General features: G+C 52.3%; 1 protein-coding gene across 1 annotated transcript in view; it reads right to left on the bottom strand.

The window, feature by feature from the left end:
- The window catches only part of LOC100897966 (uncharacterized), a 38766-nt gene extending 17719 nt beyond the window's left edge, over positions 1–21047 (bottom strand). Inside the window, 11 exon segments of the mRNA XM_029110636.1 lie at positions 4842–4960; positions 6395–6499; positions 8707–8948; positions 11483–11569; positions 11817–11933; positions 12957–13049; positions 13862–13966; positions 14410–14535; positions 14605–15564; positions 20479–20670; positions 21033–21047. Of these exon segments, the coding sequence (XP_028966469.1) occupies positions 4842–4960; positions 6395–6499; positions 8707–8948; positions 11483–11569; positions 11817–11933; positions 12957–13049; positions 13862–13966; positions 14410–14535; positions 14605–15564; positions 20479–20670; positions 21033–21047 (2161 nt within the window).
- Positions 21048–27836: the final 6789 nt, after the last annotated feature.

Here is a 27836-nt window from a genome sequence, read left to right as displayed (position 1 = left end):
ACGAAAGCGCGCACCGCAGCTAACGAGTAGCTGATGGCAACGTGTGAGGAGGCGCGAAGCGCTCGAACGACTGGCAACGGCATCCGCTGGAGCAACAGCAGCACGCGGTGTTGGAGCCAACGTTGAATCAGAAAGCTCTCAGAAAGAGTTATCGGAAAGGGACCAGTAGCGGCGACGTTGCTTGGGGACCACCTGGTCCTGGGCCGCAACGTTCGTCGCTTCGATTCCATCGTCGTTTAGAGGCTGCAGAACGAATGCGCTCTGAGAGAAGGACTACTGCTACTCTCAATGAGTCTTATTATCCCCCTCTGGTGGTCGGGGAATTTCCAGCGAGTTGGTTCCCTCGAATGAAGTAACAGATCCGTTTCCCGCCAAGTCACAGCCGCGGAGCGGAAAAAAAATGCGAAAAGATCCCCGATCCAAGCGGGGGACGCTGACCGATGACATCTTCTGATCGCCAGATTCGACCGATTGAAAAAACTATCCGATGGCCTACTCATTCGCTACATTCTACACATTTTCTGTTTTGTCCGATCTGTAGCGATCGAATCATGGGGGAACGCGCCACATACGTTCCGAGCGCTGGAGTACGCAAAGGAGGATGCGGATTACCCTTCAGTTAGCTGATACCTAACTGAACCGCCTCGTCAGAATCTTGCCGGAGAGTCCCTCGAGATCCATGATAATCCACCGTGAGCATCGAGAAAACCTCGCGGACACTGAGGGCCACATTATTCGTCATATCGGATTCCATGCACGGATCTTCAACCGGTCTGTAATAATATCGCTTGATTGAACCTATTTCGGAGGCAAACGAACGCTGGGTCTTTCCAAACAGAACAGCATCAGTGCCCGACAAAGTAGTCAACGACCTTTCGCATAGGTCCCGGGCGTCCGACCGACCGACCGACGGTAGACCCGTTTTGGAATGTGGAAACTGAATTACCGCTCGCGTTGAGAGGGCGCGCGAGTGAATCGACTCTGATATTCGAGGGGATTCGACAGCGGAACATTCGAAACCCACGAAAGGGTCTGCGACCCAAAGGACGACCATCCCTGGATGTTTCATAAAGCATTACTGTCATTCGTCAGAGAGAAAATCTTCATAATAAGGAATTCAGGCCCTATAGGACTACTGCTCTCCAAAGGTCGTCCGGGCGTCGCCCCACGGACTGACAGACCCAATCGCTGATGCTCCGTTTTGTTGGGATTGGAAATTCGGACACCCTTTCCGCTTGTCCGCCCTCGGGATTTTCGTTTCCCAAAGCTACTGGAATTCCAGATCGTGATTCCGAGCGTTGACATTGCGACCGATGCCCCTGGATCGACGGAACCCGAGTCTTCTACTTGACCTGTCGTCGAGTCCGTCACTCCTTCGTGTTACCGCATCAGTTGTCATAGCCTAGCGGGAAAGGCACAGACACCCATCGTTTCCATGGCCGGTGTGGCCTTGTGGATCCCGAAACACCGTCGAGACGTGGAGCAGGGCTATGAATTGAGCGGAAGGAGAATTCTATGTTTCAAGCCTCAAGGGCGGAACCTGAAGTCAGCTGTCGTCGGCATCTTGACTCTTCCGGCAAGTGTTGTGATTTCTGGTAGGGTTATCAAAACGGGCCAGCAGACAGGCCGTCGGTGATAGGAGTTGGCCTTTGGAACGATTTTTTTGACATCAAATACCCGATCAGTAGCGAAACGGAGTCAACAAGCCGAAGTCCGAAGACGGGCTGATCTATGGGCCAGGAGAAGCAGAGCGGAGAATGATCTTCGGCTCTGTATTAAATCTATCAAGCAGTCGTTTCCCGGAGTGTAATTTTTTCATTCTGGCCCGCAAATCACGGCTCGATAGCTCCCCCATCCGATCGGACTATTTGAGTGAAAGGGCAAGCGGAGCGGGAAAAGCAACCGACATGCGATATGTATCGCCAGGTAACTTTTTTTCGGACGGTGTTTCCCAACCTGTGTCAGAGAGCGGGGAAATCCCTATCGAGGCGATCCGTCAATTCTTGGCTCAGCGAGGCAGGCCATCGTAGAGGAGATTCTCGACGTATGCGCCCCATGTCCTCCACATGAGCGTCACATTAACGTATAGGACTCGTGGCAGTCTCAAATGCTCCAGGTCGAACTGACCGTATCCTCATACTCCGAGTATCGGAATGAGTGTTGGAACTCGTTGAGGGAAATAAAAAAGAAGTCGGACGCGTACACTTTCACCCAGACTGGCCTTGGCGTCGGACCTGGCCTTGCCGGACTCCAGCAAGGAGGGCGAAAAAACACGTCGAGAGGAAAATTCCCAATCGAGATTTCCGGAATTTCTGACGGCGCCTAGCGGAGCTTTTCCGGAAGGTTTCACATCTTTCTCTCGGAACGGCTCTGCGTTCGCTCGCTGGATGCCTTTCGTCCGGAAAAATGGCATCCGCGACATTCCGACGATTCCCGTGGCTGTCTCATATCGTTCGCGTACTCCCCTTGTCTTCTTCTTATTACGTTCGTCGGCCACTTGGCGACGGAGAACTCGGACAGAAGAAACGGGACATACCTCGTTCCGAGCGAGGAGACAGACGCGGTTCGCTTCTCGCTTATTTTTGGAGCGAGCTACGTCGCCGTATAGCCAGCATGTCGGGTCGGTTAATCGGTGCTGTCAGAGAACATCTTCCGCCAGCTACGACAACGCCAAGATTTCGTGAATATCGTTCGTTGATGCGGTACGTCCACGAGAAGAAAAACAGAATTCTCAACGCCACCGCCATCTCACTGCGAGCTAACTGAAGAACGGCAAGACAGGCCGGATCCATCGACACGGATTCGGTCCCTTTCTGTGAGACATTTCGAACAATGCTCCCTCTTCACACGGAGACCGTCTCTGCAAAACTTAATGAGGCTCCCCCAGCCATTTCGACGCATTCAATCCGACGGATGATTCAGATTCATTAAGAGGTTGAATGACTGATCGTCAGGATTGCCGGCCACTCGGCGAGAAGGACTCTTTCTCTTAGAGTTTGGTTCTCCCCGGGCGATATGAGTTTTCGGAACGGGAAGCGACCATTGTCACGAAATTTCACTCTCCGCACGCTACCAAAGATATGGTCAATGAGAATTTCCTTCGCGCCTGGAACATGATTCATGACTGTGCTTCGTGACCGGACAGCAGATCCTCGGCTCGAGAGAACGCCGTCGATTGAGAGGAATACATTTTTCGTGCGGTACTTCAATCTCGAGTACCGGCAGGCGGATGACGGAGACTTGACGGCTGAAATTCGCAATCAGAGCGAAAAGCTTCCCGTTTTGAAAACATCGCGGGCTGTATCCTTCTGCACCGTCGTAGAAGAAAATCTCAGGATCCTACTAAGTCGTCTCTTGCCGAAAAAGCTGCCGTGAGGGAGCGATATGATCCATTTTCCGCAGAGATCGCCGCAGGACATGTTTCCCGGTCAACACCTTTTGCTTCTCCGCAAAACTTCCAGCTGATACCAAGATTATCTCGGACCGAGTTTCTCGATTGATCTCACGTTTCCATTCCGGTCCGGTGTTTTTGGCAATCCCATTCGAGGCTCCCACCGTGGAGAAACTCGCAGAGTTTGCCCAGCACCGGCAAACGTGCCCTCATAAAAAGGCTCCTCTCTTACGGACGCAGTTTTGTCCAAAAAGTTGTTTCTCGGGGATGATGCGAAACCTCCGCGACTAGTGACCGGCGGATTTTCGGACCGTTACAAACGGGATAAATTTCATCGAAAGGTCGATTTCATCCCAGAACAAGCAAGTGTTCCACGGAAGGCTTCCGGCTTCAGCAAGCTCCGCTCAGTCGCGTCTAATGCGACTATAATGGATGGCGAGGTACTGCTCGATACTCGCCCGTAAGCGGGTGAGAGCATGCGTGTGTTTGCTCCGACCGACTGTCCGCGAGACTCGGACCCGCGCTCGAGCCATCGACTCACCGTTGCGGAAAATCAAAAGCGCCAGCGTTAGTCCTCATTTGCCGTCTACCCCGCAGCGTTCATCGTTCGGTGTCGCTGATATCGACGTTTTTCTCGTTTCATCGAAATTTGCAGCAGCCGACGCACGGATAATAGCACAGCTGAGCGAGTAGGTATCTATTCTGTGCAGTATAGTTGCAGGCAGAAAAAACGCGAAGCCGAGGTAGATTTTCCTCCGATTCCGCTGATTCCCATAGCCGTCGAGGCATTCATTAGCGCTAGAAGCGGACGGCGCTCCCGGAAGAAAATTCCCCAAAGTCTTCGGAGCTAGCTTGGGAGCCGACCAAGTTCTTGCGAAGCTGAATTCCGTTGAAGCGGGATTTCGGATAGCTACGTGCGATCTCGATGCTTCCGATGCTTCTTCTATTGGATAATTCTGCAGTGCCGTCGAACGTCCGAGCAGCAATGAACTCCATGCAGATAGCAGAGTTTTTTGCCGGCTGAGAAAAATCGATCCTTGTATCTTTGGCTGCCGTCTTCGTGCCAGCAGGATGTGTTGACGAGCCGATCGGAATAACTCAGTCCCCCAGGACTTTTCCCCTCGAATCGCCGTCTTTCTATGATGCTTTGATCGATAACCCCGCATAGCGTCCGGCCCGACGGGAAGTCCGTCTCGTCAGCGATGTCCCGTTAATTACTCTTCCGGCGTCGGCACAGTAGAATTTCGAGTCCCCTGCCGCTGTCCCGTCCGCACCCTGTAGTTGTAGTCCCGGTCCCGCCCTCGAGGCCTATCGGTCGATTCCGTTCGCAGCATCGGCGTATCCAAATCGACTTACCTAATTCGGTCTTTCGTAACACGGTCATAACGAGACCAATATTCGGGAAGACTCATATGCTAGGTTGGACGAAAACGCTCAATTATTCACTCACATCTTACAACATCTGGAGAAAGCTGCATGGGCTCGTTTTCGCGGATGATCATCTCGTGCTTACGTTGTTTCCCTGTAATCATTCGGGGTATTGGGAATCGTCCCGAATTTTAGTGGTACCTATCACTCTGGGAAAGTCCACGAAACCCCGATGCACCTACCGTCATGGTCGAGATCATCGTTCCCTGAAAGCAAGTCCTGACCTTCGCAGCGGCGAAATGAGGGAGAATCGCAGAAGGACGCAGGAAGCGAAACACTCCGTTAGTTGAGTTTGTTACGGAAATCACAGCAAGAATCAATATTCAGGAGGAGAAAGGATTATATGATTATTCAGCGTTTTTGGATGGGGATCGGGTTCTCCCTTGGGGAATTTCTCAGACTGGGATGCTCAGCCACGAGTTCAAGGAATTTACTTATTTCGCCAAGTGCTCGGTCAAAGCGAGGGTCTGCGCAGCCAGATTCCGAGGCTCATGAATACCAGATCCGTAATTAGAATCATTTGCGTGCGAGAATTGGAAAAAGATCCTCTCTCATCTCGACGCATTCTTCGTGTTCGTCTGAGTGAGGCCAGACTCAATTTTTCAGACACGACGAGTGGTAGAAAATAGAGTACCGCGTGAAGGAGCTCATCTTCGAAACTCGGAGACAATATCCCTTCCAGAGATAGGAGGAGAGCTGAGATAAGGCAGACACAATCGAAGCACTCACCGAACTGATCTCTCAGAAGCGGGAGGTCATTGCCTTAAAGTGGCCGATTGCCGAGGAATCAAATGCCAAACTCAATTCCTCCACTCGCTCCACAAAAGCTGTTCAACCTGACTAGAGTCCTGGAGCCAGTCAAATGGATATTGCTTTGGTCAAACGACCATTTTGCACCATGCGATTCTCGTACAATAGAGCATCGAGGAAGCCATTGAAGAGGTTATTTCCAGCGAGAACCTTGACCGTGGACCTCCTTCCTCGAAGGCGAGCTTTCGCATTGGCCCGTACGTCACCCTTTGCGGACTTGAGTATGCATCTCGCATAAGATATAGCACGCAGAAGCATTCCGTTCCAGCGGCGCACATGGGAACCGATACGACAGCTGCCCGTCGTGAGGCGATTCTCCGACGGGTCAGAAATGTACGGCCTTGCATTTTCGACTCGACGATTTTTTTCTTGAATCCCAAGCGGATAGAATCTATCACAAGCCCGGGTGCGAGTACATCAATAATCAAAACCGAGAATTTTGCTGCTACAACGACGCCGCCGTTGTCGGGGACGCCTCGGCCCTTCCGACTCCCGAGGGCGCTCGGGAAGCCGAGGTCACAGAGGATGCTATCACGAGCTCCGGCCCACTATCCCGCCGCTGCTGTGGTAGCAGCGAAAAAAATGATGATGATAATAATTATTATTATTATCAATCGAGAACGGGATGAATTACATTCAAGAGTCCAGTTATACTTCCGATCCACTCCCTTCGGTCATCTGTTTTCCGCTGCGACAGACCCTCGCTGACACGTTCGACAAACACACTGACACGGCAGTCGAGGCCCTACGAGGCTCATCGAGAACTTACTTGGTCCGGAATCCGGCTCGAAGTTGACCTTGGGTTGGAACAATTGTTTGAAATGATTGGCGCAGTAGAGCTCACCCTCGTGAGAGTTGTACGATTCGGCGCTGGAAGAATGACAGATGTTTAGGCTTGCGTGTCACCATGACGGCTTGAGGAGAGCTTTTTTCAGAGCAGTTGGACTCATGATGGACGAGGACCGGAACGGTCGGTCATACGCGGAGCTCCTCTCGCAACTTCGTAGCGGGCAGCGTGTATCGATAGGCGGACCGCGATTCAGGGGCGACTCAGATGACTTTTCCGATAAAGAACTCGTGTGGGTCAGGGCGAAAGTGGGTTAACAAGGCGGAAGAATCGTGCCATTTCCTTCCGCAGCTGTCCTCGGCACGTCAAGCGTTTTTCCCGGACAACCCAGCTGACAACTCGCTCAGACATCTCACTTCATCCCCACGCTACATGACATCGTCCGAGGAACAAAAGTGTGAAGAAATGTCCATGGATCGTCTAATGCCACGAAGAGGAACAGAGAGTACGGAAAAGCAGCCGGAATGGAGAGATTCTCGGGTGAAGGGGCTTACGAATGAGTCGGCCTGTCGGGAGATCTCTCGGTCTAACACAGCTCTTCCAGCTCGCCCACCGCCCACCATGGGTCTGTCGACAGAGAATGAGGCGAAAATCCTCTTTCCATGGGCAACAACCGAGATAAAAAAGAGAAAATCGTTCGGAGGGGCAGACGGGGGCTCGAGACACCCTGAACCGACATAGGGCCCCCCTTCCCCTTCATTATCGTGGGCACGTTACCGTCATTTTTTGACGCGTGGACGCGCGGCTGCACAGTCTTTCAATCGCTCAGATCGGGCGGATCAGAAACCGCGGCAGGGGAACCTACGGCGAGCTGCCTGCATCGCCGGGAACTCCTGAGGGGAGGCAAACTTCCGGAGGAAGAGGTCTCTCTGGCAAGAGCAGCCCCTCGACGAATCAGTCAGTGTTTTTACGAAGTTTTTCCCTCCATTCGATCGCTCGGGACGTGATGTAGTTGTTGGTAAACTTTCGAGGCGCGTTCCTTCTCCTCTTGTGGCTCAGAACGCTTTTCCTCACTGATAGAATCTAGCTTTGAGCTCTGGCGTACACACACTGCTGGGATTCTCAATCCCAGAGATGATTTTTCCTCCGCTCGAGTGGTGTTCGACTCTTCGGCTGCACCGGAATACTAACGTTGCGCGAGATGGTCTTCACAGGGAAGACGAGAGGGACGTTCAACCGATCGAACGCCCCTGTCACAGACCTGGAGGACAGCTTTGCGGTTTTTTCTGCGGAGCTCGAGCCTTGTCGCATTGGCTCAAAATCTTTGAAGGAAGGCCAGGAAAGAATATTATGGACGAACTTCGCCTCATACTCCGACGAAGCCTACGATAGAGTGGTGATTCCTCGGAGCGTGATCGGAATGTAAATCAGATTCTATCGCATCCTGATATCACGAGCGCGGCGTACGCTGACCTGATGATTGGTTTCCGCTCCCTCCGGCGTCTTAAGGGTCAGTTCTAATCGATCCCAGGGACGGGCGATCCGGACATTCCAACGATTCCTCGGGGACCTTGATCTCGCCGCATAGCCGAAGTCGCATTCGTGGACATGAGTTGAGGGAAAGTTCGGGTACGAGTAGCCGCTCAGAATTTCACGCAGCGGAGATCGCCCCCGGAGAGACCTTACGGAGATCTCCAAGCTGTTCGTCGAGAGCTCCCCCCCGTGTCTTGTGTGTCTCCGGACCTCTATTCTTGGCCAGGGGCACCATGAAAAATTGAAGGGCTACGCGAAATTGCACAACTCTTCATTGCTTGTTGCAAGAATCCTCGTGTTCCGCGTCGGAGCCTTTCACAAAGCACGAGAGTGCACCGGCCAGTGCGAGCCGGCGAATCCTGGATCCTGAGCTTATTTATTCTAAAAACTCCCGCCACAACAGGGACGGAAGCGTCGAGCCGTAAAAAAAAATTTGTTTTCATCCGGAGAATTTTTCTTCAACTCTTTCGTCCGACACGATGAATGTACGACCACGAGGAGGCGAGGAGCTCGGTAGCTATATTTCGCTCAAGCTTACGAATTCCGTTAGAATTTTGCATCCAAAATAAGAGTAGGTAGGTAATGCGAGACGGGGGATGCCCGTCAGAAGTTCGAGGTAAACTTCGAGGCTTGATATGGCAACCCTCTGAGCTCTGGACGATCCGACTATCATCCCCCCCGACGGCAGGAGTTCCAACCCGAGGCGAGGATTGCGGCGCGTTTGAAATCGAATGTGTTCACCGGGATTTAGACTCACCTCAGAGTTTTGCTGCATTCCTTGCAACGGAAGCATTGCTTGTGATATTGAGCCTTCTCGGCGCGGACTCTTTCGGCGGGATACACGGTCTTCTGGCAGCGTTTGCATTTGGAGTCCGTTTCTCCGCCGTCAACGCTGAATTGGCTCTGGACCTTCTTTTTGTCTACGCTCAATTTCACCTCTTCAACTGGCGAGGGCTCCCGAGCAGCATGGATACTCTGCTGCCTGGAAAAGTTCTCGCGCTGCAAGAATAGTCCTCCGTTTAGTTCGATGTTGGATTGGACATATGTTTGAGGTTCTTGACGATTGAATCGAGCTCGTCGACTCTGAGCACTGTCCCATCGATTCCCCGACGGCCCTCAACAAGCAGGGGACACATTTACGAATAATTATTACTCTTGCCGTCCTTCTTGCCAAACCACCACAAGACCTGCCGGCGTGCAATGTGACAAGCTAGTGCAATCCTCGACATCCACGTCCCACGCTGAATTCGACGTTTTTGACGTACGCCCCCTGGGTCGCCTTCAACCCTCTCGGTGAGGAGACTCCTATTGAATAAGCTTCTGTACCGGGCTGTAGCCTCCGGGGCGATTCTCTATGTCTCCCGAAGTTCGACGCAGCGAAGCCTCTAGCTCTGTGAGGATTTGTTGACGTCCCCTGTCGGCTCACGCATACTCTTCTATTCATCCAAAGCCCAGACGCGGCGGGCGATACCTTATGCCGCAGCGTCCGAGGGGTATTCCCCACGGAACCTGCGCGCGTTTTTTTTATTCCATTGATAGATCTTTTCTGTGGAGTTTCTCCGCGACATAGCGATCCAATCTTCAAAACCGGCTTGTGAATTCCAGAACAAGGACAGCGTTCAGCATTTGTTCAAATCAACGAAGTGGGCGAGATGCTCTTGAAACTGTGTGGAGAGCATCGGGAAGGGTGACGGAGTTTTGTTTGTTTCTTCCATCTGCGGAATTTCCCACTTCTACGCCGGCCGCTGCTTGCGAAGGCGCACACAGAGGCCGCGCTGACATCGACCGGGAGCGCATAAGAGAGGAGCGAGACGAGCTCTTCGCAGAGTCAATATCAGTCGGGTACCAGCTCCAGAGCATCTCGGAAAACTTCGAGAGGCGGACGGAACCGCCCACGGACGGAAATGTCGCTGCCGAAAACGTCCTCGAAAAAAAATCGCTATTGTTACAAGAGTCGGTTAGGGACTCGGCGCCGTCTTCGAGGAGCGCGATCCTCCAAAGGAAATAATTTTTTGCAGATGCTTGTATTCAGAGCTCAAAAACGTGGTCACAGGACTGCATTCTACCCTTAGCCTGCGTTGTTTTTTTTCCATTCGCAGCCTTTTCCGCAAGGTCATCATCCGCCTCCCGTTCACACGAAACGACCTTCACGCAAAGGGAGAGGCTGGGAGGAGACTGTCCCGCCCAGCGCCGCCGACTGTGAAGTCTTAAATTACTTGTATCACCAAGAGAAGATAATCTCCAATCTCTGTCTGCTCCCGGTGATTTTTCTGCGAGGAGCCGGGGAACGGGGAGCATCAGAGAGTAATTCCTCCACAGACATCATTGGTAAGAACATTTTCCCTGAAGGCATTCAGTCGGATGGCGCTGTCTCCGAATATTAACATCAGAAGAACCTCCCATGTCAACTATAGGCAGGACTCGATTGAGACTAGCAGGACCGACACCATTTTCCACGGTAGCAACGATTGCTGTTAGACCACACTGAACAAGTATCGCCTTGGGGCGGTGCATCCAACGACCACGGTGGACTTCGACAGGTGCGGCTGACTATGTGGAACTCCATACAGTTCCTTCTCCGGAGTTAGGTCCCGGATTACACTTACTAGCTGCAGTATCCGAGGCCCTGCCGATAGAGTCCTCCTGAGTGGTCGCCGCCGGCTCTCCTCGCTCTCTGTACGGCGGAGAAACCGAGCCCGCTGGAGGGGGCACGTTACGGATTGGCATTGTTAAAGTCGTTTAAATCGAGGGTCGCGACTTAAAATTTCCCCAATATACCAGAGCTGCCTACGAAATGTCTTTCAAAACACCATATTCCCACAAAGTCGAAATTGTCTCGATAGAGAATGTCTCCAGCGTGTGACGGCCAGGGCATTTCTTCTCAATGGCGTCATCCGTCGTAAAGACTCGAAAATACTCGTGATCGCGTATCGCATACCGGCTCCGGCGAGGAGTCCCGCAGTACGCGTGAAGTTCCGCTGAATGGAGCTACTGTTCAAATAGACTGACTAAGTTGTCAGACCTCGCTTCAGGAAGCCAACAAGTGTTCCGCGGAACATTATTCGATTCCGGGTCCTTGAGCGGACGAAGTCAAGAAGGTTCCCGACGAGAGCTATCTGTCAGTGATTGCTCGCACATCTGTTCTCCTCACTTTTCCTCCTCAGAGCTTCCGATTCCGCGATCTGGAGCTCGACTTGTGCATCGAGGTCTCGTCAAGTCGGAGCTTCCGGGGAAATTATACCGCTCAAACGGAATCTCGTCGAGTCGAAATAATTCAGAATGATTCTCTTAGTCGGAGAAAGACCCAGCGGCCATGTTCGGTGTGTTGTACAGCAGCGTGCGAAGAAAAATTTCAGAGCTCATCAACAGCTTGCCCTGGCCGTGTGCCGTGGGACTTGGAATGAATAGCATACGATGGATGAAGAACGCAGGACCCCGATGCAAACTTTTGAGAGTTCGTTAATGGGAGTAAGTTCCGGAGCATCAATGAAGCGCGTGACACGGTGCTAATGCAGTTTGAAATCAATACTCACCAGAGCGTTAATGTTGACAGGGACTAAGTCGTCCGGGGATTGAGCCTTTATGATCTCGGAATGCCCCAAACTATTGTACGCATTCTTCTAAACCGGGCCGAACGCAAAAACGAAAGGAAAACAGGGTTAAAACAGGCATGTACATACATCGCTCATATATCATCACGTCGAGCTAGTAAAGCAGGCTTGGGGCGGGATTCGGCGAGGGTTCGGCACATTCATATAATAAAAACGACGGAGCTTTCGAATATAGGGGAGTTCCCCGAGGCGAAACAAATCCAGAGCCCATATATGGATTTCCGTCTCGAGCAGCAAACATAGAGAGCACACTCACGAGCCGTCCAATGTCTATTGAAGGGATATTTTCTCGTGCACGGAGCGTCCTTTCCGGGGGCAAAGAAAGCGTTCCTCCTCCTCCTCCGTTGCAAGCGTTTTGGACGTAACTTTGTTTCTGTGGGTCGAGTATAGGATCACTGTTATTGCGCGCAGCCGGTCGTCTCCGCAGCCAGCCGACAACCAAGAGGAAGGTGAGAAACATAGCCCGGCATCAAACGAGCGCAAACGGCCGAGAACGTCGAGCTGGGAGGAGAAATCTTACGCTGCCACCAGAGTCCGACACCTGTGCAGCAAGTCGCCTCACTGTCGAGCTGCATTTGTGAATGGTAACGGCGGCGTCGGACTGATCGGAGGGGTGGGCAATGAAACAACACAGACGCCGCCGTCAACTGGTCACATGTTATGAGAAACGTCACGGATCGAGCGCGTGGCGAAAGAGCGATTTCAAGGTAAGTCGCTCACGTTGGGGAATCTCGGCGACTACATAACGCTTCCGATTACTCCATCAGCATGGCAGCGAGCGGAGGATTCACTTGAGACACAATACCCTGAGACAACTCCACGGAGTTTCAAGACCTAGGTCCGGAAGACCATGTGAAATATCGGAGGGACTAACGGAGCTCCCATGAGAGCAACGAAAAATTTTCTGAGAGAGGCAGGGGTAACTTAGACTCGATGACATTGGTCCTCTACACGGGGCAGATGATGTGAGTTCCAAGCGACTCCGAAGGCAAGGGAGCAGGGGTATAATTACGAGGGTACCCTAACCGCTCGACGCTTTGAAAGAACTCGGGAGTTGCTTTCGCTGCCTCCATGAGCATAGTTCAAGCTTCCGAGTACTGTGTACAAGCTCAGAGGGTAATCACCAGGAAAAATCGTTGCTCTCTGGCGCTCCCGGAATGCATCCGAATCTCAGCTGAATTCCGTACACGGCGTTTCTAGGAAATCTTCGCGAGATTTCGACCAATAGGAAACATCGAACTATGTACAGTCTTTCTCAGACTGTGATTTTCCGCGGCTCCTCGAAGGTTAATTCTGATATTAGGGTCAATGTCTGCACTCAGGGTCGGCTCGGTACGCCGCCCGCGTCAGGGGACATGAGTATCGAATATCGTCCGGTCGACGCAAAATTCATTACCAAGGACGAAAGGCTGACTCCAGTGACAGCGGTCTCTTTAAACGCGCCGTTGCGTCCCAGTCCATTCTCAGCAATCGTGACGTAGCTGTCTTTCTGTGGAACAGGAAAGCCTGGTGAATTCATGCACACGGTCGACGGGACGGGAAAGCTCTCGGTAGGAAGCATAAGACGAGCGAACATCGATTCTAGGAGCGGCTTTTTTTTCGATCACATCCGAGCCAGAGCACAATGGAGCGGTTAGATTCCATGTATTCTTCTCTGCGATTCAAAAATGGAATGGGAACGCGATCCTGTCGGAAAGGATGCTTTGATGCGTACGAGGGATCGCGGGGAATAGCTTACCAGTCGTGCGAGGGAGATGTTGCATTCATTGTTGAAGCTGCTATTGGAGTTTTCGTCCGGGGATGCGGGGGGATCGGGTTGTAGGAGCGTGCGGGACTGAGATACACGAATGAGAGACTCAGGTAAGTGGTGCGCGGGGATCTTAGAGGGAGTTTGGGGGAGAAATTATCAGCCCTCGAGCACCGTTCTCGCGTCTACCACAAGCGCAGGCTGCACGGAACTGGCGAGCAACGAGCATAAAAACGTCACGTCATCCTAATCCCAGTACAAGTTTCGAAAGGAATAATTTTTTCCTGGTCACACGTCCATCATATGCATGTGTCGGAAGCTGTTCCGGACACGTGCTCGAGCGGTGAAGCGGTCTCGTTTGCTCCTCACGGTAGATCAAGATCGAAGTCGCGAAACAGTCTACCTATGAATTTTTATCTCCGATACCGGTGCTGAAACTATGCGTCCCTCGGATAGGACCGAGGATGACAGGGGAAAAAAGTATAATGCTCCTCATTCCTATAAAGTGTTTTCCTTCCTCTCTACTGACTCCGAAGCCATTTTTAAGCACCAACCTTGTTCGACGGAGCGGGCGCTCCCTCAGTTCCCGCAGTCATCTTGCTCGAAGTGGTGGTTGTTTCCGTTTTCTTCACTTTGCGTACTACCGTTCCGGTGCAGTGCTGAAAGATCGTTTTTTTCGCTTTTAGAGAAACCACTATTATTAGCGATAGTCGGAGGTGTTATTCGCGTGATCGTCACAGCCGTTAGGGCATTTCGTTTCCGTTCGGGAGGAAGAAACGCTCTCCCTCTCTTGGAGGGAACACCATCGCACGCCACCCCGGAACTCGGATGCTCTTGATGCCTCAATACATGCTAGAGTTAGAAATTCATCGAAGCAGGCGGAATCCTAGTTTTCAGCAACTCATACACCGACTCGACAACCAAAGCAGACGGATCAAAGGAGATTCGTTCAGAACTTCCGGCACCGACCGGAGGATACCCCGGCGTCTGATATCCGCTGTGAACTCGTTCCTTCCTACGGTCTTCGCGCGGTTTCACTCTCCAGGAGGCCTAAATGTCTCGAATAATATCATCCATCTTCGTCAGTTGCCGTGCGACTTACGTATCTGTCTACGGGCGACGGCGAGTGCGACTCGGTGTCAGAGTTCTGACTATCGTCATCGTCGTCTATGTCTACGCTGTCGGTAGTTTTGTTTGTGACTCCTCGTCGATGATTTCGGTGCTGCTGCTGCTGGGGTCGAAGATGAGGTTGATCATCGGCCTCGCTGTCTTCGGCTTCGACCAGTTCGTGGATGACTCTGTTTCTCTCCCGATCATCGGGCAGATCAGGAATGTCCTCCAGCGTGGGCGACTTAGCAGCTTGGATCCTGATAGGTTCCAAACAGGAAGACGACTCCTCACTGATGGTCTCGGGCTCGTCGGGGCCGTGCTGCGACAGCGATGCGTCGTCCAGCAGTTGCTCCGAGTCGGGTTCGTTGTTATCTGGCTCGTCCGATGGCGAGTCGGCTTCCTCGGCGGCGAGCGAATACCGTGTTGCGGGTTTCGGGGCTTCCTTCATTAACGAGTCGAGCAGTTCAGAGGTTTGTTTTTGTTCCAGAGCCTTTCCGTCCGACTTGTCCATCGACAACGCCTCTTGTTGCTCCCGTTTGAGCCTGAGCATGTCCTCGACGGTGGCCTTGGCCAGCTGGACAGCCTCGGCGACAATATTTTCTCCTAATTCAACTAAGCTATCGGTACGTTTCTGCGTTTCGTCGGATTCAACGCAAAATATCTCGACGCTGGGTATCGAGTCCCGGTCGGAGGAAGCGTTCGGCAGGGAGCCGACGTGCTCGCAAGACGGCGACATCATGTCGGAATCCTGGAGTCCCGGTGGTGTCTCATCCTCCGGAGAGCAAGTAATCGTCTCCTCGATGTCCAAATTGACTCCGTGCGTCAAGAGATCAGGGTTGTCTTTCGCGAGAGCCTCGAGCACGTCCATCTCCGCATCGTCGAGCAGGAAGCGTTTACCAGCGGCACATGAGGTGTTAGTGTTAGTGGTAGTCGTATGGGAAGGAGAGGAAAGATCGAGAGGTGACGTCGGAGGCGTCGAAGTCGGAAGGTAGTCTTGAGATGCACAACCGGTGCCCAGATGCGAAGGCGACGACATGCTGTTAGAACCTGTTGAAACTTCACTGTTCCACGCCGGTTTATTCGAGCAGCGGGCAAACCCTTGCGTCCGATACGAGCCACACACTCGAGACAGGAGCGCCTCTCTTACCTGCAACGAAACAAATAAACATAAATGAACAGCCTCCGAGCCAGAGCAGGTGTTCAGGCAGATGGAGAGAGCCGTCGAATCAGCGAATCAGCTGCCAGACGGCAGTAAACGATAATGAGTCCCAAATGTCACGGACGAAGACGACCCGCCACAGGCGCAGTTCGACGTCGCCGCAGGCTCACACGTATTGTACATATACATACATATATATTCCGACACGATGGCAATGCATTTGCGCGCGAGGATATCAGCGACGATCAGCCATTCGTCGCTCCATTTACGAAATCGGGCGTTTCAGCCCATCCGGATCCCTCGTTTCAGCAAAACTTCTCCGCCCCAGCCCACGAGACCAACATTGCCGCATTGATCGTTTCGACCCACTCGCGGACGGCGAAAATACCTACCGCGACAGTCAGTTACGGTTATATTTCCCGCGTAACGAGCGGGAGCGGTGGTTTCCAAGTCACGTCTCGTGATAGAAATCATCTGACAGCCGAGAATCAACCGATATTCCCGGGAGCCTGGCAGGCGCCCCGTCGCCGTCGGACTCCATGACATATGAACTGAACAAACTCCCGGAATTCTGCGCTTTTGGAGGGCATGCTCGAGCGGAACCGCAGAACTAAGAGGACTTAACGAAGATATCACTTCCACGACGACCGGTGCCGACAATGAGCTCCGGAGTCGAATGAGCGCTCTAGTTCATTACGCGTCCCAGAGCTAGTTTCGCTCCAATAGCTCTCGCCTACACCGTTGAGTTAACTGTGTGATGGCTCGTCGGGGAACGCATCGTTCGTTATCCACCAACGCCGCTAGTCTCTCGGTGGATATTTGCTTTAGTTTCTCGAGCGAGAGAGCTCGCGATTGTAGAGTAGTCTCGGCAGGGAGCTCCGGACGAAAGGAATGCCCGTCACGATGACATCCGGGGAAGCAACCTCAGTAACGCTCCGATGCTTCCACACGGGACTCTAAGAATAGGTCGACGACGATGACCTTGGCATCTCACGCCTGAATCGTTCCTTCTTACCCTTGATTCTCTCGCCCGAACGGAGCCGACATTGAATCAACTCGAGCGGTCCGTGTGGAGCACTTTGTGATAAATCGTTGAGCTATTCCTCCCCTTCCCATTTTCCACGGTCCAGCTCGCTTGGACTGACCGTTGGGAAGCGAATCGAAGGAATCCGCAGAGACCTCCGGATCCACAATAAAACAGTCTCTGTCTCGCCAGAGCTATTGGTGAGGGTTCCCCTACGGTTATCCGACCTGAACCCCTGTCAGGGATTAGGAGAAGAGATAATACGATAATCGAAGGAGTGTTGATTGAAGTTAGAAGACTTCTCTCGATCTCTCCGGCATCAGGCGAAGAGATCGGGGCTATGCATCCGGCGTCTCGAGCGCGATTTCCTCCTTGCCCAACGCAGTGAATCTTCGCGATTCCCATCGGAGTTCCCGCAGACGCAGACCTTCCGAATCTCCTCTGAGCGGCTACAGATCACACTACCACGCGTAAGGGTCCAGATGCTGACCCATGTGATCCAGCTGCTCGTGAGCTGCTTGTCGGCTGAGAACTCCGTGGAGTCGGGCGGTGTTTTCGGATCACACAGAATCTCCGATACGATGAGTCGAGCTTCCAGCTCAGTCAAAATGAGTCAACGAGGAAGGTCAATAACGATTTGGTAGTTCGGAAGATCTCGGAAACCTGGGTAGGTATCGGTCTCGGGAGGATTTGGGGGAACGTTCGGCGATTAACGCTCCCTGGATCGAGAAAGCGCCCGGGGTGAGGTCATACAAGAAAAGCTGACATCGCTCGCATGTCCAAGCTCGAGTTTCCGAAGTTCATTCATTGAGGAACGGAGAAATCCCCCTTGACTGATTCAGCAGCGCTTGCCAAACATGACCAATGAACTGAAGCGCAAAAGCTGAGCCATCACTTTATCGAGAGTTCGTCACACGAACATCGAGAACCCCGCCTGCGAACGACTCTCTCAACGTGGGAGTCCGGGCTTGGTGAAGATTTCCACACCTGTTCTCCTGATATTGTTCGCCAAACTCACGCAATTTTATCGCTCGCTCTCGCATCTCCCTTATCCGAGAATCGTGTCACTTTCCAGGAAGTTCTTTCTCGCTCCAGCATACAACGAACTCAAGCATAGAGAGAGACAACAGAATCAGGCTGACGTGACTAAATGTAATGAGGAGAAAAAAGATTCCAGTGACCGCCTCCCTCCGATAGTAATCAAGTTCGTGGTTCCGCGATGCTCCGTTTTCCCTCCTCCCGCTGCTCACATTCAGTGAACGCTGGCCAGCACTGCGGCCGCTATCGCTGACGTTTTCGTCGGATCAAAGCGCTTTGATTGTTCGGTGCTCGTATCGCCGCTCGTCGGACAAGCCCAGCTCGTGAGCCCCACGGATAAGCTTACGCGTTGCCCAACCGACATTCACACAATTAAACACCTTGAAGAGTATCAGTAGCGGGCTTCCAGCTCTCATTCTCTGCTCGATCTCTCGGCCCGGCAGCGGCCCCGAGAAGCTATATTCAAGTAAAAAATTTATAACTCCGGCTAAAAATTCATTTCCCCCCTGGCGGCCGCGAGACGAGCATCTTGCCGCTTTTCTCATTCTTTACCTCACCTAACCAACCAGTCTGCTCGTACTCGCCGCTCACACTGCTGCCGCTTCCCTATCTACAAGCGGAGTTCTTGGAGTAGCACCGCGAGAGATGGATGGGGAGACATAAAAGCGCGCAAAAGCATGAGCTCCCACGCGCCCAGACACGCCGAAGATCCTATGGCCGGCGTCCCGTGTCGAACTACTTTGCTGGACGCAAGTGATGTCGAGTGATTTCTCCGCGTCGTCGTAATGAGTAGGGAAGGGATCGGCTCTCCTACATGGAGCTCATTGAGCTTTCCCAGTGGAAATCATCGCTGTCGGCTCCTCGCAGAAGTAGAACGGAATCGACTTCGACACTTCAAGCGGAGAAATCAGAAATCGTCAGAAACCATTAAACGTGCATCGCTCTCACCGGGAATCGTATCCCTCGAGGCAATGGAACGGAGTGAATTTCCAGTTTTTCTTGTCGTTACGGGCGTTGCAACTATTTCTCCCAGAAACTAAAGCGCTGAAAACTGCATCCGGCGGGGGATGGGCGCGAGCGATTCACGTATTCCGGAGCGTTAACTCCGTAAGAGACAATTCGGGGAGACATTTCCAAGGGAAGATTCAATAGTGAACATTTCACACGGCGTGAAGCGAAACTCGACAGGCTCGGGGCCGGGCGGCGTTTCCAAGAATTCGAAACAAAGAAATCGCGCGACGTCAACAAGCGGGAGATCGGAGGGACGAAGTTTTCCAGCCAGACGAATGCGATGAATTTTAGTCCGAATTGCTTGTTCGCGACCATAAGTCATTCGGACGAACGAGGCGTTTTTCGAGGTAGCGCTCGCTACGGAGCTTCTCCCCCTCGACGTGAGCATTCGGAGGCCACAGATTTCGTCAAGGGGAGATGGACGCCTCAGACTTCTGTGTCGTGACTCGGAACTTCAGCTGTTTGGGGAACTTCGCGGCGACGGATGGGCGAGCAGCTGCTATCAAAGCCGTGGGTAAACTGAAAGATGAGTTGGCTAGTCTGCGTAGGCTGATAGCGCCAGCCAGCTTGTTCCCCAACACATACATATTTCCTGGCGATGGGAGCGATCTGAGAGAGTCATCTCCGAGGAGGCGAGCACAACGGAAACGGGAGCAGCCAAGCTGCAATGAATGCCGCTTATAGAGAGATTCGTTATTTTCCCAGCCAGTTCCGTCTGCAGATATTTTCTTCTGTTCTCGTGGATCCGTTGTTTCTTCGCCACAGAAAATAGGAATCTCCATAGACCCGACCGAACGGCTTCGACAAGGAGAGCCAAACACGCTCGACGTAATGGGAAGACGGGCGGCGTAATAAACAAGTGATGACACATATAAAAAGCGGATGAACAGAGGAGTTCCCGAAACCATACTGAGATGTTCCCGGTCCCGAATTTCCTCTCTTTCATGCTGGTCTCGAGTCTCGAGGAGCACAATGAGGCTTTGAGAGGAATCGAGCTCCGATGCATCATTCGTGGATATCGGAAATTTCTTGCATCTTCCTCCACATAGTGCCATCTCGGAGCGGATGGAACCAGAGTTCCTACATAGCTTCCCGATCAATGGTGCAGGAGGAGGGAGTGCTCATTAGAGAGACGGACGGGGGCGGGGAAAGGAAGTCCCGATTCATTGTCAGCACCCTGATGATTCATACGTCATCGTATCGAGCCTCCTGAGGATTCACTGATAGAACCCATTGATTTGGTGATTATCCGTACGCTCTCTGCTCTCAACGAAAGTGAATCATGTGCTCACGGAGGTAGCGACAGAACGCCTCACCGTCCGACGAGAGCATCGGTGCACCGATTGTTTCGAGCCGAGCTCTTAGGAATCCTACGAAGCGTTACTTTGTGAGCGTAATGAGCGGCCAGCTGATCTACTCTCACACGGTTCTAGAGCGAGTGTCCCAACCGTCTCTAATTAAGTGTCTCTCCACACTCCTAATTAGGTGATAAATGTCCCGCTATGAGGAATCTAAGCTGAACTCTAAGACTTGCGTTTCCGCGACGTTGAGCGAAAAATGGACGAACCGTGACGTCTCCTTCCGCAGAACCGTCATTGCGAAATTAAGACATGGGATCCGAACTCTGCCCAACTAAGGGAATTATCGCTCCGCGCTCACGTCGAGGGACACAATAGTATGCACGGATCCGAAAACCTCGAGAAGGAACGCCTGCCTTGAGAGAGTAGAGCGAACTTTCACGGCTTCGTGCTTTCTTGGCCACCGGAGCTAGGCCGGAGTTCTGTTGGCTTAATTGAGGAGTGTTGTTTCCAACTGAAATAATCACTTACTTTAAAATTCGCTTCCCGACAGAGCAGCGCGTGGTCTTGTAGCTTGCACTGGTGGAGTTTGTGACCACAGTCGCACGGCACGATGGGGCAGCTGGAGTCCTTACACGTGGAGACGTTGATGCAATTTTCACAGTGGGAGTGGATGTCTTGGGAGACTGGGGACGCGACAGTCGAGGACCCGGCGGCAGGCACCTGGAAATGAATTCGAGTGTTAGAACTCCACCAACGAGAAAGACTCGCGACTTCCATCTGTGCTGAGGACGAAGACTTTTTCGAATCGGTCGGGATCAGATCGAGAGATTCACTCGAACGCTCCGGCCGAGCTCATTGAGACTACTGTATCGGTCTCACGATTCTCGGCCATGAACGCGTTCTCGGAACACTTCGGAGCAGATAAGAAGCTTCGGGCTGTTTGAATAGGGCGTATAAGCGGCTTGTTTATCTGAGGGAGTGCAGAGTCGACCGTGATTTATAGAACGTGGTCCCGGGCGGTGACATTTGATTCGCTCGCGCAGCACCGGCGGCGGCAGCTCGCGAAAATAGCATCTACCCACTTCTGCGAAGGGCATTCTGAGCAGCCGAAAGGTCCATTCAGAATTGTGCGGAATCACAGAGGACAGTGGACGGCTGGTGGATATGAGGCGCATGTCAAAAACGATCCAAAGGAAAAAGAGCATCCATCCGAAAATGACGGAACAGTCCGGAGACTTCGAGCCCCCGAGAAATGTTTTATTTACGGCTCTGTACTATGAATGAGTTCACCCGTAGGTTCGAAAGTTGATCGTAGAGCAAATACCAGACGCAAGGGGTAGTCGATCTCGGGATCTCGCGGCTAGATATTCCGGTGTTTACTCGCGTGAGGAATGGCAGGGACAATTCATCATGAGGGAGACGGAATTTCTGCTGCTCGTGTGCCATTCCCAAGTTTACTGAGTCAACGAACTCGATTTAGCGTGCTCATCCACGCGTAATCGTATCGTATCCCGCCTGGAGTTCCCAACTAAACCACCGTTCCCTCCCGACGATGTTCACCTGTTCCGACGCATGCGATAAGTTATTCAAGAGGAAAAGAGACGCGCAACCCGCTTCCCGAAGTTCAGCAATACTTCTGGCCGCAACATTCAACATTGAAAGAAGAGAGAATTCGTTGAGTGTAGCCTCAGCGGCGGGAGCGGAGCGCTGGAAAATGTTTCACTGATGTTCGTTGCATGCAAACGACGACGTCAGGTACCCGTTTTCCAATTTCCTGGGTAATCTTGTGTCTTAAACGACGGAATTCCGCGATGCATCGCGGAAATCGGCGGCGCAAGCGGCAGCGCCGCTGACGTTTGTCTCCCGTTTTGAGAGAGCGTTCCGACTTCGACCATCCATTCCGAGTAATCGTGCCATTGTGCAGCACGGGAGATTAATGCATGTATCCGCACAAATCAACTCAGACAATGGGGAAGCCTGAGCACACACTGAGAATGGAATCCGATTTGGCTGTCGTAGCTCGATCGAGTCAACCAGCTAAGAGATACCATTCGACAGAAACATCTAGTGTTCTTCGTCCCTCGCCAGTACGGAAGTCGGCTAAATCCGAAGACGGCCTTGGAAGTTCCGATCCGCCTCGAACATCGAGTGTTGAACAGGCATCCAAACGGGCTTTTAGTTGGCGGATTTTGTTGACCCACAACGGCGGGAGACCGAGAGACTTTGGCTCACGTTTGCTCAGTGCTCACAGCGTCTACAGAAGACAGAAACGTTGCAAGGCGGAGAACGTGCTGCCAATTCCAAGGAAAACGTCGGAACCACTCGGGACACATCCCTTGTGATGGATGCAAGACGGCCAGAAACCGATGATTCGTCAACGACGGGGAGTCGAACGACGCTTTCGCCGGCTTGACGGACCGAGTAGAGCGGAAAACTCTGTTTACATAGTTTCCCGAAATTCGATATCGCTCTAATTTTGGACATTTGTCGACGATCTCGGGGCCCTCGCGGAGCGGGGATTCTGCTGACCGCAGCAGAAGAAAGCCCATCGAGAGCTTAACTCCATCGAAGAGACAGTCAACAACGGAAAAATAACTCAGAACGCGATCAACTCCCTTTGGATTGCAGTATCGCGATCGCTCTGGAGGATACGGGATCGGAGCAGCTGACCGAATGGTAAAAAATCGGGACCGCCCCAAGCGTTCGAAGACGTTTCATGATCATGCAAGAACTTCTGCTGGTCGCTCTATCTATCGGGGTGAAGGAAGAAGTCAAAATGAATTTTTGACCCATCGACCTTCAACCCCGACTTTCGCTTCTTCATAAGATGTTTTGTGCTTAATGGGAATCGATGTGTAAATAATTAACTAACTAAGTGGTTTTTCTTCGACTAGGGACTGAATCTTGCTAGGAGAGCATGTTTCCCGTCTGAATTCTTGTGGCCCGCTCCACGAGATCGGGGAGCGGTCGCGTGCGCCCGTCACGCGTCATCCGAAGTGAGTGGAGTATTTTCCTATAGGCGGGATCGATAGATGCCCGCACAGGCTTCAAGTCGTCCGCTCACGGGCGAAAAGCGAATTTTCGTTGCGACTGCTCTGAGAAGACGGTACATGAAAACTTGAAAATACCCCGGAATCGGACGACCGCGTCTCTCCAAAGAGAATCCGATGAGATCCGAGAAAGAAACCTGGAATGGTCAGCATCCCTCGCGGATAAGGAACAAGCACTACGCTCAAAATATCACGGTAAATCGAGCATTTCTGTCGATCGGATGTTACCCGGAATAGCTGCTGTTTCCCTCTTCAATACCGCGCACAGATGCCTCCCTCATTCGAAGTCACAACTCTCGCGAAAACACGTCGAGACCACCTTCCGCTCCACGTATAAATATCCATTCTTATCCGACGAGAGCGTTCGAGCAGACGCTGCTCCGCTATTCGTATGAAATACCTGACTAAGGAACGATCCGGACACAGAGGGAAATCAAGTCGCGAAAGAACCGTGGAATGGCCAAATGAAACTATCCCGCGACGTCGCTGGAGCCCTGAGGGGCCTGCCATCGCCCTCAGAATTTTCCCGTCATAAACATATTCTATGGACTTCGGCATATCCCTCGGATGCCTTGAATAATCTACAGACGTGATGGATGACCGTAAATATCAAAATTCGACTCGGGAATATCTTGCTGTTCTAGTCTTCGATCAGTCTGCGGGGAGAGGGCATGAGAAAACAGTGTCGTATGTCACGCGCGAGTATATGACATTTCCGTACTTGTACGGATTCGGTACATCGAGGGAACATACCTACCCATGCGAAATCGAAGATCTTGCGCACGTCACGCCATAGGGAAAACAAAACGTATAAACCAATAATCCACAGATCGAGACTGATCCACATTGCGCCGGTGTTTCTGCTGCCAAACAGGCGGCGACGGATTCGCTAGCTCACCATCAAATCATTCTGTCCGTGAGCGCTCCGCGCACAAACTGCTGGCTGGCCACACGGGCGGCCGACCGGCCATCTATCTATACATCCGAGCAAGCTACTCGCCGGCCAGCACTCATTCTCACTGGCCGTCGCGGATACATAGGATGGGTCTATCCGCCGACAGCAGCATCAACATTTGCCGGCAGTAATACAGTCCGGTCGGCGATGAAAGCCGTAACCTTAACCCAGAGATGAGAATCGACAATCCGATGACGTCATACTCGCTGCGGTCGGGTCGGCGATAGGAGAAGCGCAAGGAGAACGAGGTTGCTACTGTTCCATCGATGGTTTTAATCATTGGAAGATTACCGAGGTCCACTGTCTCCAAATTCTGTATCCCAAGAGGTGATCCGTTGCGAAGAGAATCTATCTGCTCGAAGATTGGAGACTGCTCCATCAAACCAGCTCCCGGAACTGCGACCTTCAGTGAGGTCGACGGCTGTCATCGTAATCATCTGTGACCTCTTCAGGTATGACGGAGGTTTCGGTAAGAGCTCGCTTGCTCTCCGTGTCACCCATTTCTTCAAGGCTCCTGAGTGTCGTAAAATTGAGATTGCCGCCACGGCCTTTATGAGAGGGAGAGGCTATGACCGATGAGGGAGACTCCGACCGAGTTCGGGGAAGATACTCTCATTGTTTTTGTGTTTACTTTCTTCTCCATCAAGGATCTTGACGAGAATCCCCCCAGCCCATCGCCCCTTCCCTCGAGTCATCCTTGTCGGGAGATCATAAATTCGACAGCGACTGCGTCCGCGATGAGTAAGACTGCTATTTTCTGGTTTCCTGCGGATTACTGATGCTGTTTCCCCATTTCAGCTGAAGTTTCGTAGTCGATTCCGACTGCGAGTATAGTTATTGTTTCCGGATAGTTCCCCTATGCTAATTTCCACCTTCCAACACTATTCGGTTATCGCAGGTACTTAACGGCTCATTCAGGAGAAGTGTACTTGGAGAAGGATATCCGACGTGAAACCCAAGGACAGCGTCTGGACGAAGATTGCAAGCTCCAAAAGCGCCCATTCCAAGACTTCCCCGTCCAATCCCCGAATATCATAGTACCCCAGGTCTGAGATCTTTCCAATAATACCTTCGCGCCGCCGGTTTTATGCGCTGCTTATGCATGTAATGAAAACCCGATGCGTCGATTCGAATGAAGTTGGAGCGCGGGGCCCTTCGAATGCTCAGAACTTCGCAGAAATTACGCTTTGAGTAAGAATGTGAAGGAGAGAGATAACAAGCGAAGCTTGAGATGGGCAGCAATCGTGGAACACCGGGGGCGCAATTCGATGGCTCGTTCCCGGCCATGAAATATTCGGAGCAGACCTCTCAGCCCATACTTTTACCCTGGTCTTTTATGATCGGGTCTCTTCTGTGGTTGGAACAGCTACACCCTCCCCGCCGACATCGTGATGTGTGCTCGAACTCTCAATAGGACTCTTCCCCGTCCGAGTATCTTCGCGTATGCTTATCAGAAGAACGATAAAGGCAATCGGTCCAAATCATAGATAGCGGTGGCGCTCCTGGTGAGAATTCGCCGCGACGAACTCGCTCGGGCTTCGCAATCTGACGGTGAAATGTCGATATCTCAAAATAAGCTCTCCCTGCCTCTCCCAACGGTACCCGATGAATCCCGAGCGGTCTGTGCCCAATGAATGAACGGGAAGCCAGAAATCGCCGCTCATGAGGGAATTGAGCGCGAGACACGCACCTCGGCCCCGATTGATAGAACCGGAATAAGCACGGACAGCGAGGGCAACGACACGCGGTGCTTTCTCGTTGGCTTCGTGAACATCTCTTCCGAGGGATTGCTTTCAAACCGCTGAGCCACGCCTCGTCGATCGAGAGAAACATGCAGAGTAAATCGCCGGGCGAAGGTAAGCAGCCAATCTTCCAGGGCCGGGACATCGATATAACTTCAAGATCTTGGTAGTCGCGAATTCTTCCGGAAGGTTCACCGTTCACCTCGATGATGAACCCTACCCAATCGGCCGAAGCAGGTCGATGCGGAGGAGCTTCCCATGCTTAAAACTCGACGCAGACTCGAAAAATCCGGCCAGCAATGAGCTTCCTTTCAATCCGAGCTCCGTCTTCCGGAGTGCTTATCGATACTTCTCGAGTCGGTTTCTCAAAAGCAGCAGCAGCTGCTCTCGCAGGCGATCGATGTATCTTTTGAGCTCCCAATGGGACCGGGAGCGCAATTCTATCCGGATGTTGCTCGAGCGAAGTTTCCGAGCATTTGAACTTTCACGAGCCCTGTTCCGAACGGTCATCCTTTTGCTTCAGCTTGTTCGTCTCCGTGATCTCGGGAGATGAAGCAGCAATTGCAGAAATGACGACGAGTTCTAAGTAAAGGATGGATTTTAGTACTGCGCTGCCGAAGGAGCTCCGTCACGTCTCAAGCCTTGCGCGATCGTCAACTGCAGAGCCTTCCTTCTCGGCCCTGGGACCTGGAACGCTCTCAGCCAGTTTCTGTAACCCGGACTGTCGGCCCGCCTCTGGGACTTTCGGACGGGAAGGCCCCGGGGAGTTTGAACGGGGGATTTGAATGAAACTCCCGCGCCTAATCTAGCTTATGAATTCGGTAGCCACTTCGGGCACCTCTTGCTCATTCTGCTCTTCGCTTGTTCTTTAGCTTGTATTATTGTACGTTCCAAGCCCAATCACCCTCCCGGGCCTCAGCACCTGGATCCCAGAGAATAAATGTGAGACCAACGCAGCGAAGCTCGTTTCGAAGATTTTCCAGTCGGCGCGGAGGAGGCGTACACCGCGAAAAGAAGCCCGGGATAATACATTTCACTTAAAGTCCTCTTCTTTCGCTCGTTTCCTCGTAGACGAACAGATGGACCATTCTATTGCTCGACGGCTTCGAGAGCTGATAAACCGATAGCATATTTTTCGCTCTCACCGCTCTAACTTCGTTAAAGCTGAAACCTCGCCGTTGCGAGTACCGCCGAAGGATTGCCCTCGTGGACGAGTTTTAAAGCGAATGGGTGCAGGTGGACCGAGACCGAGATTCAGCCGGATTCGATCCTCCTCACGGAAACGCTCTCGACAGCGAGAGAATCAAGGATCCAGTGCAGCTGAGCAGAGGACCGGTCGGAGGGCCGGTCGGAGGGCCCGGATTCTCGCGGAATTTCACTCGGGTTCGCCTTCAGAAAGATTTTGAGTTTTGAGGCACCGTAGAAGGGAACAGGGCAGAATGCTCCCCATCGGTTGGCTGTGCTTCGGAACGTGCGGAAATATAATGGCCGACCGTTTACCTCGCTGGTCGCCTGAGCAAACGGGCTTCAAACGGCGAGCGGAGGGAGACCACGCATTCGATGTTTTTCAGAAGGAGGCAGTGTAACAATTCACGTTTTCCTCGGCTGCGTCATAATTCATCTTAGGCAGAAGCAAGCGGTTGCCGGTGCGATGTATTTTTGACGTGAACCCCGTGCAGCAACCAGAGGGGAAGAGCTGGCAATATTAGGAGCCGCCGCCGTAGACTTTCGAGTACGACGGAATGAATTCACAAACACAGGGAGCGAGAAAGAGAGAAAGACAAAGCCGCGACAGAGACCGAGAACTCATTTGCGCGACGGGCACGATTAATTCTAGCGAAGAGCTTAGCCGCAAAATCAATTAGCAAACGACGCAGCTGCCACAAAGAGCTGGTGACGAGACTGAGAACAATTAAATCGATGGTTTCGCGCACTACACACGAAGTTTCAGAGATCAAAAGTTCCCCCAGGCCGAAAAAAGTCTCCGAACATCTCCCGCGTTGCGCGATCTCCCAATGCGAGGAGCACTGAGCCCGGCCTCCCGAGCGGGAGCTTCACCGACCCTCTCTGGCGGAATTGACTGATTGGGACTTTCGGATCCTGTTCGAGGAACTCGTATTCTCCACGAAAACTCTGTAA

The sequence above is a fragment of the Galendromus occidentalis genome, unplaced genomic scaffold (assembly GCF_000255335.2).
Source record: "Galendromus occidentalis unplaced genomic scaffold, Mocc_1.1 scf7180000076944, whole genome shotgun sequence".
In the NCBI taxonomy this organism is placed as follows: domain Eukaryota; kingdom Metazoa; phylum Arthropoda; class Arachnida; order Mesostigmata; family Phytoseiidae; genus Galendromus; species Galendromus occidentalis.
This window is presented reverse-complemented; position numbering and strand designations above follow the sequence as displayed.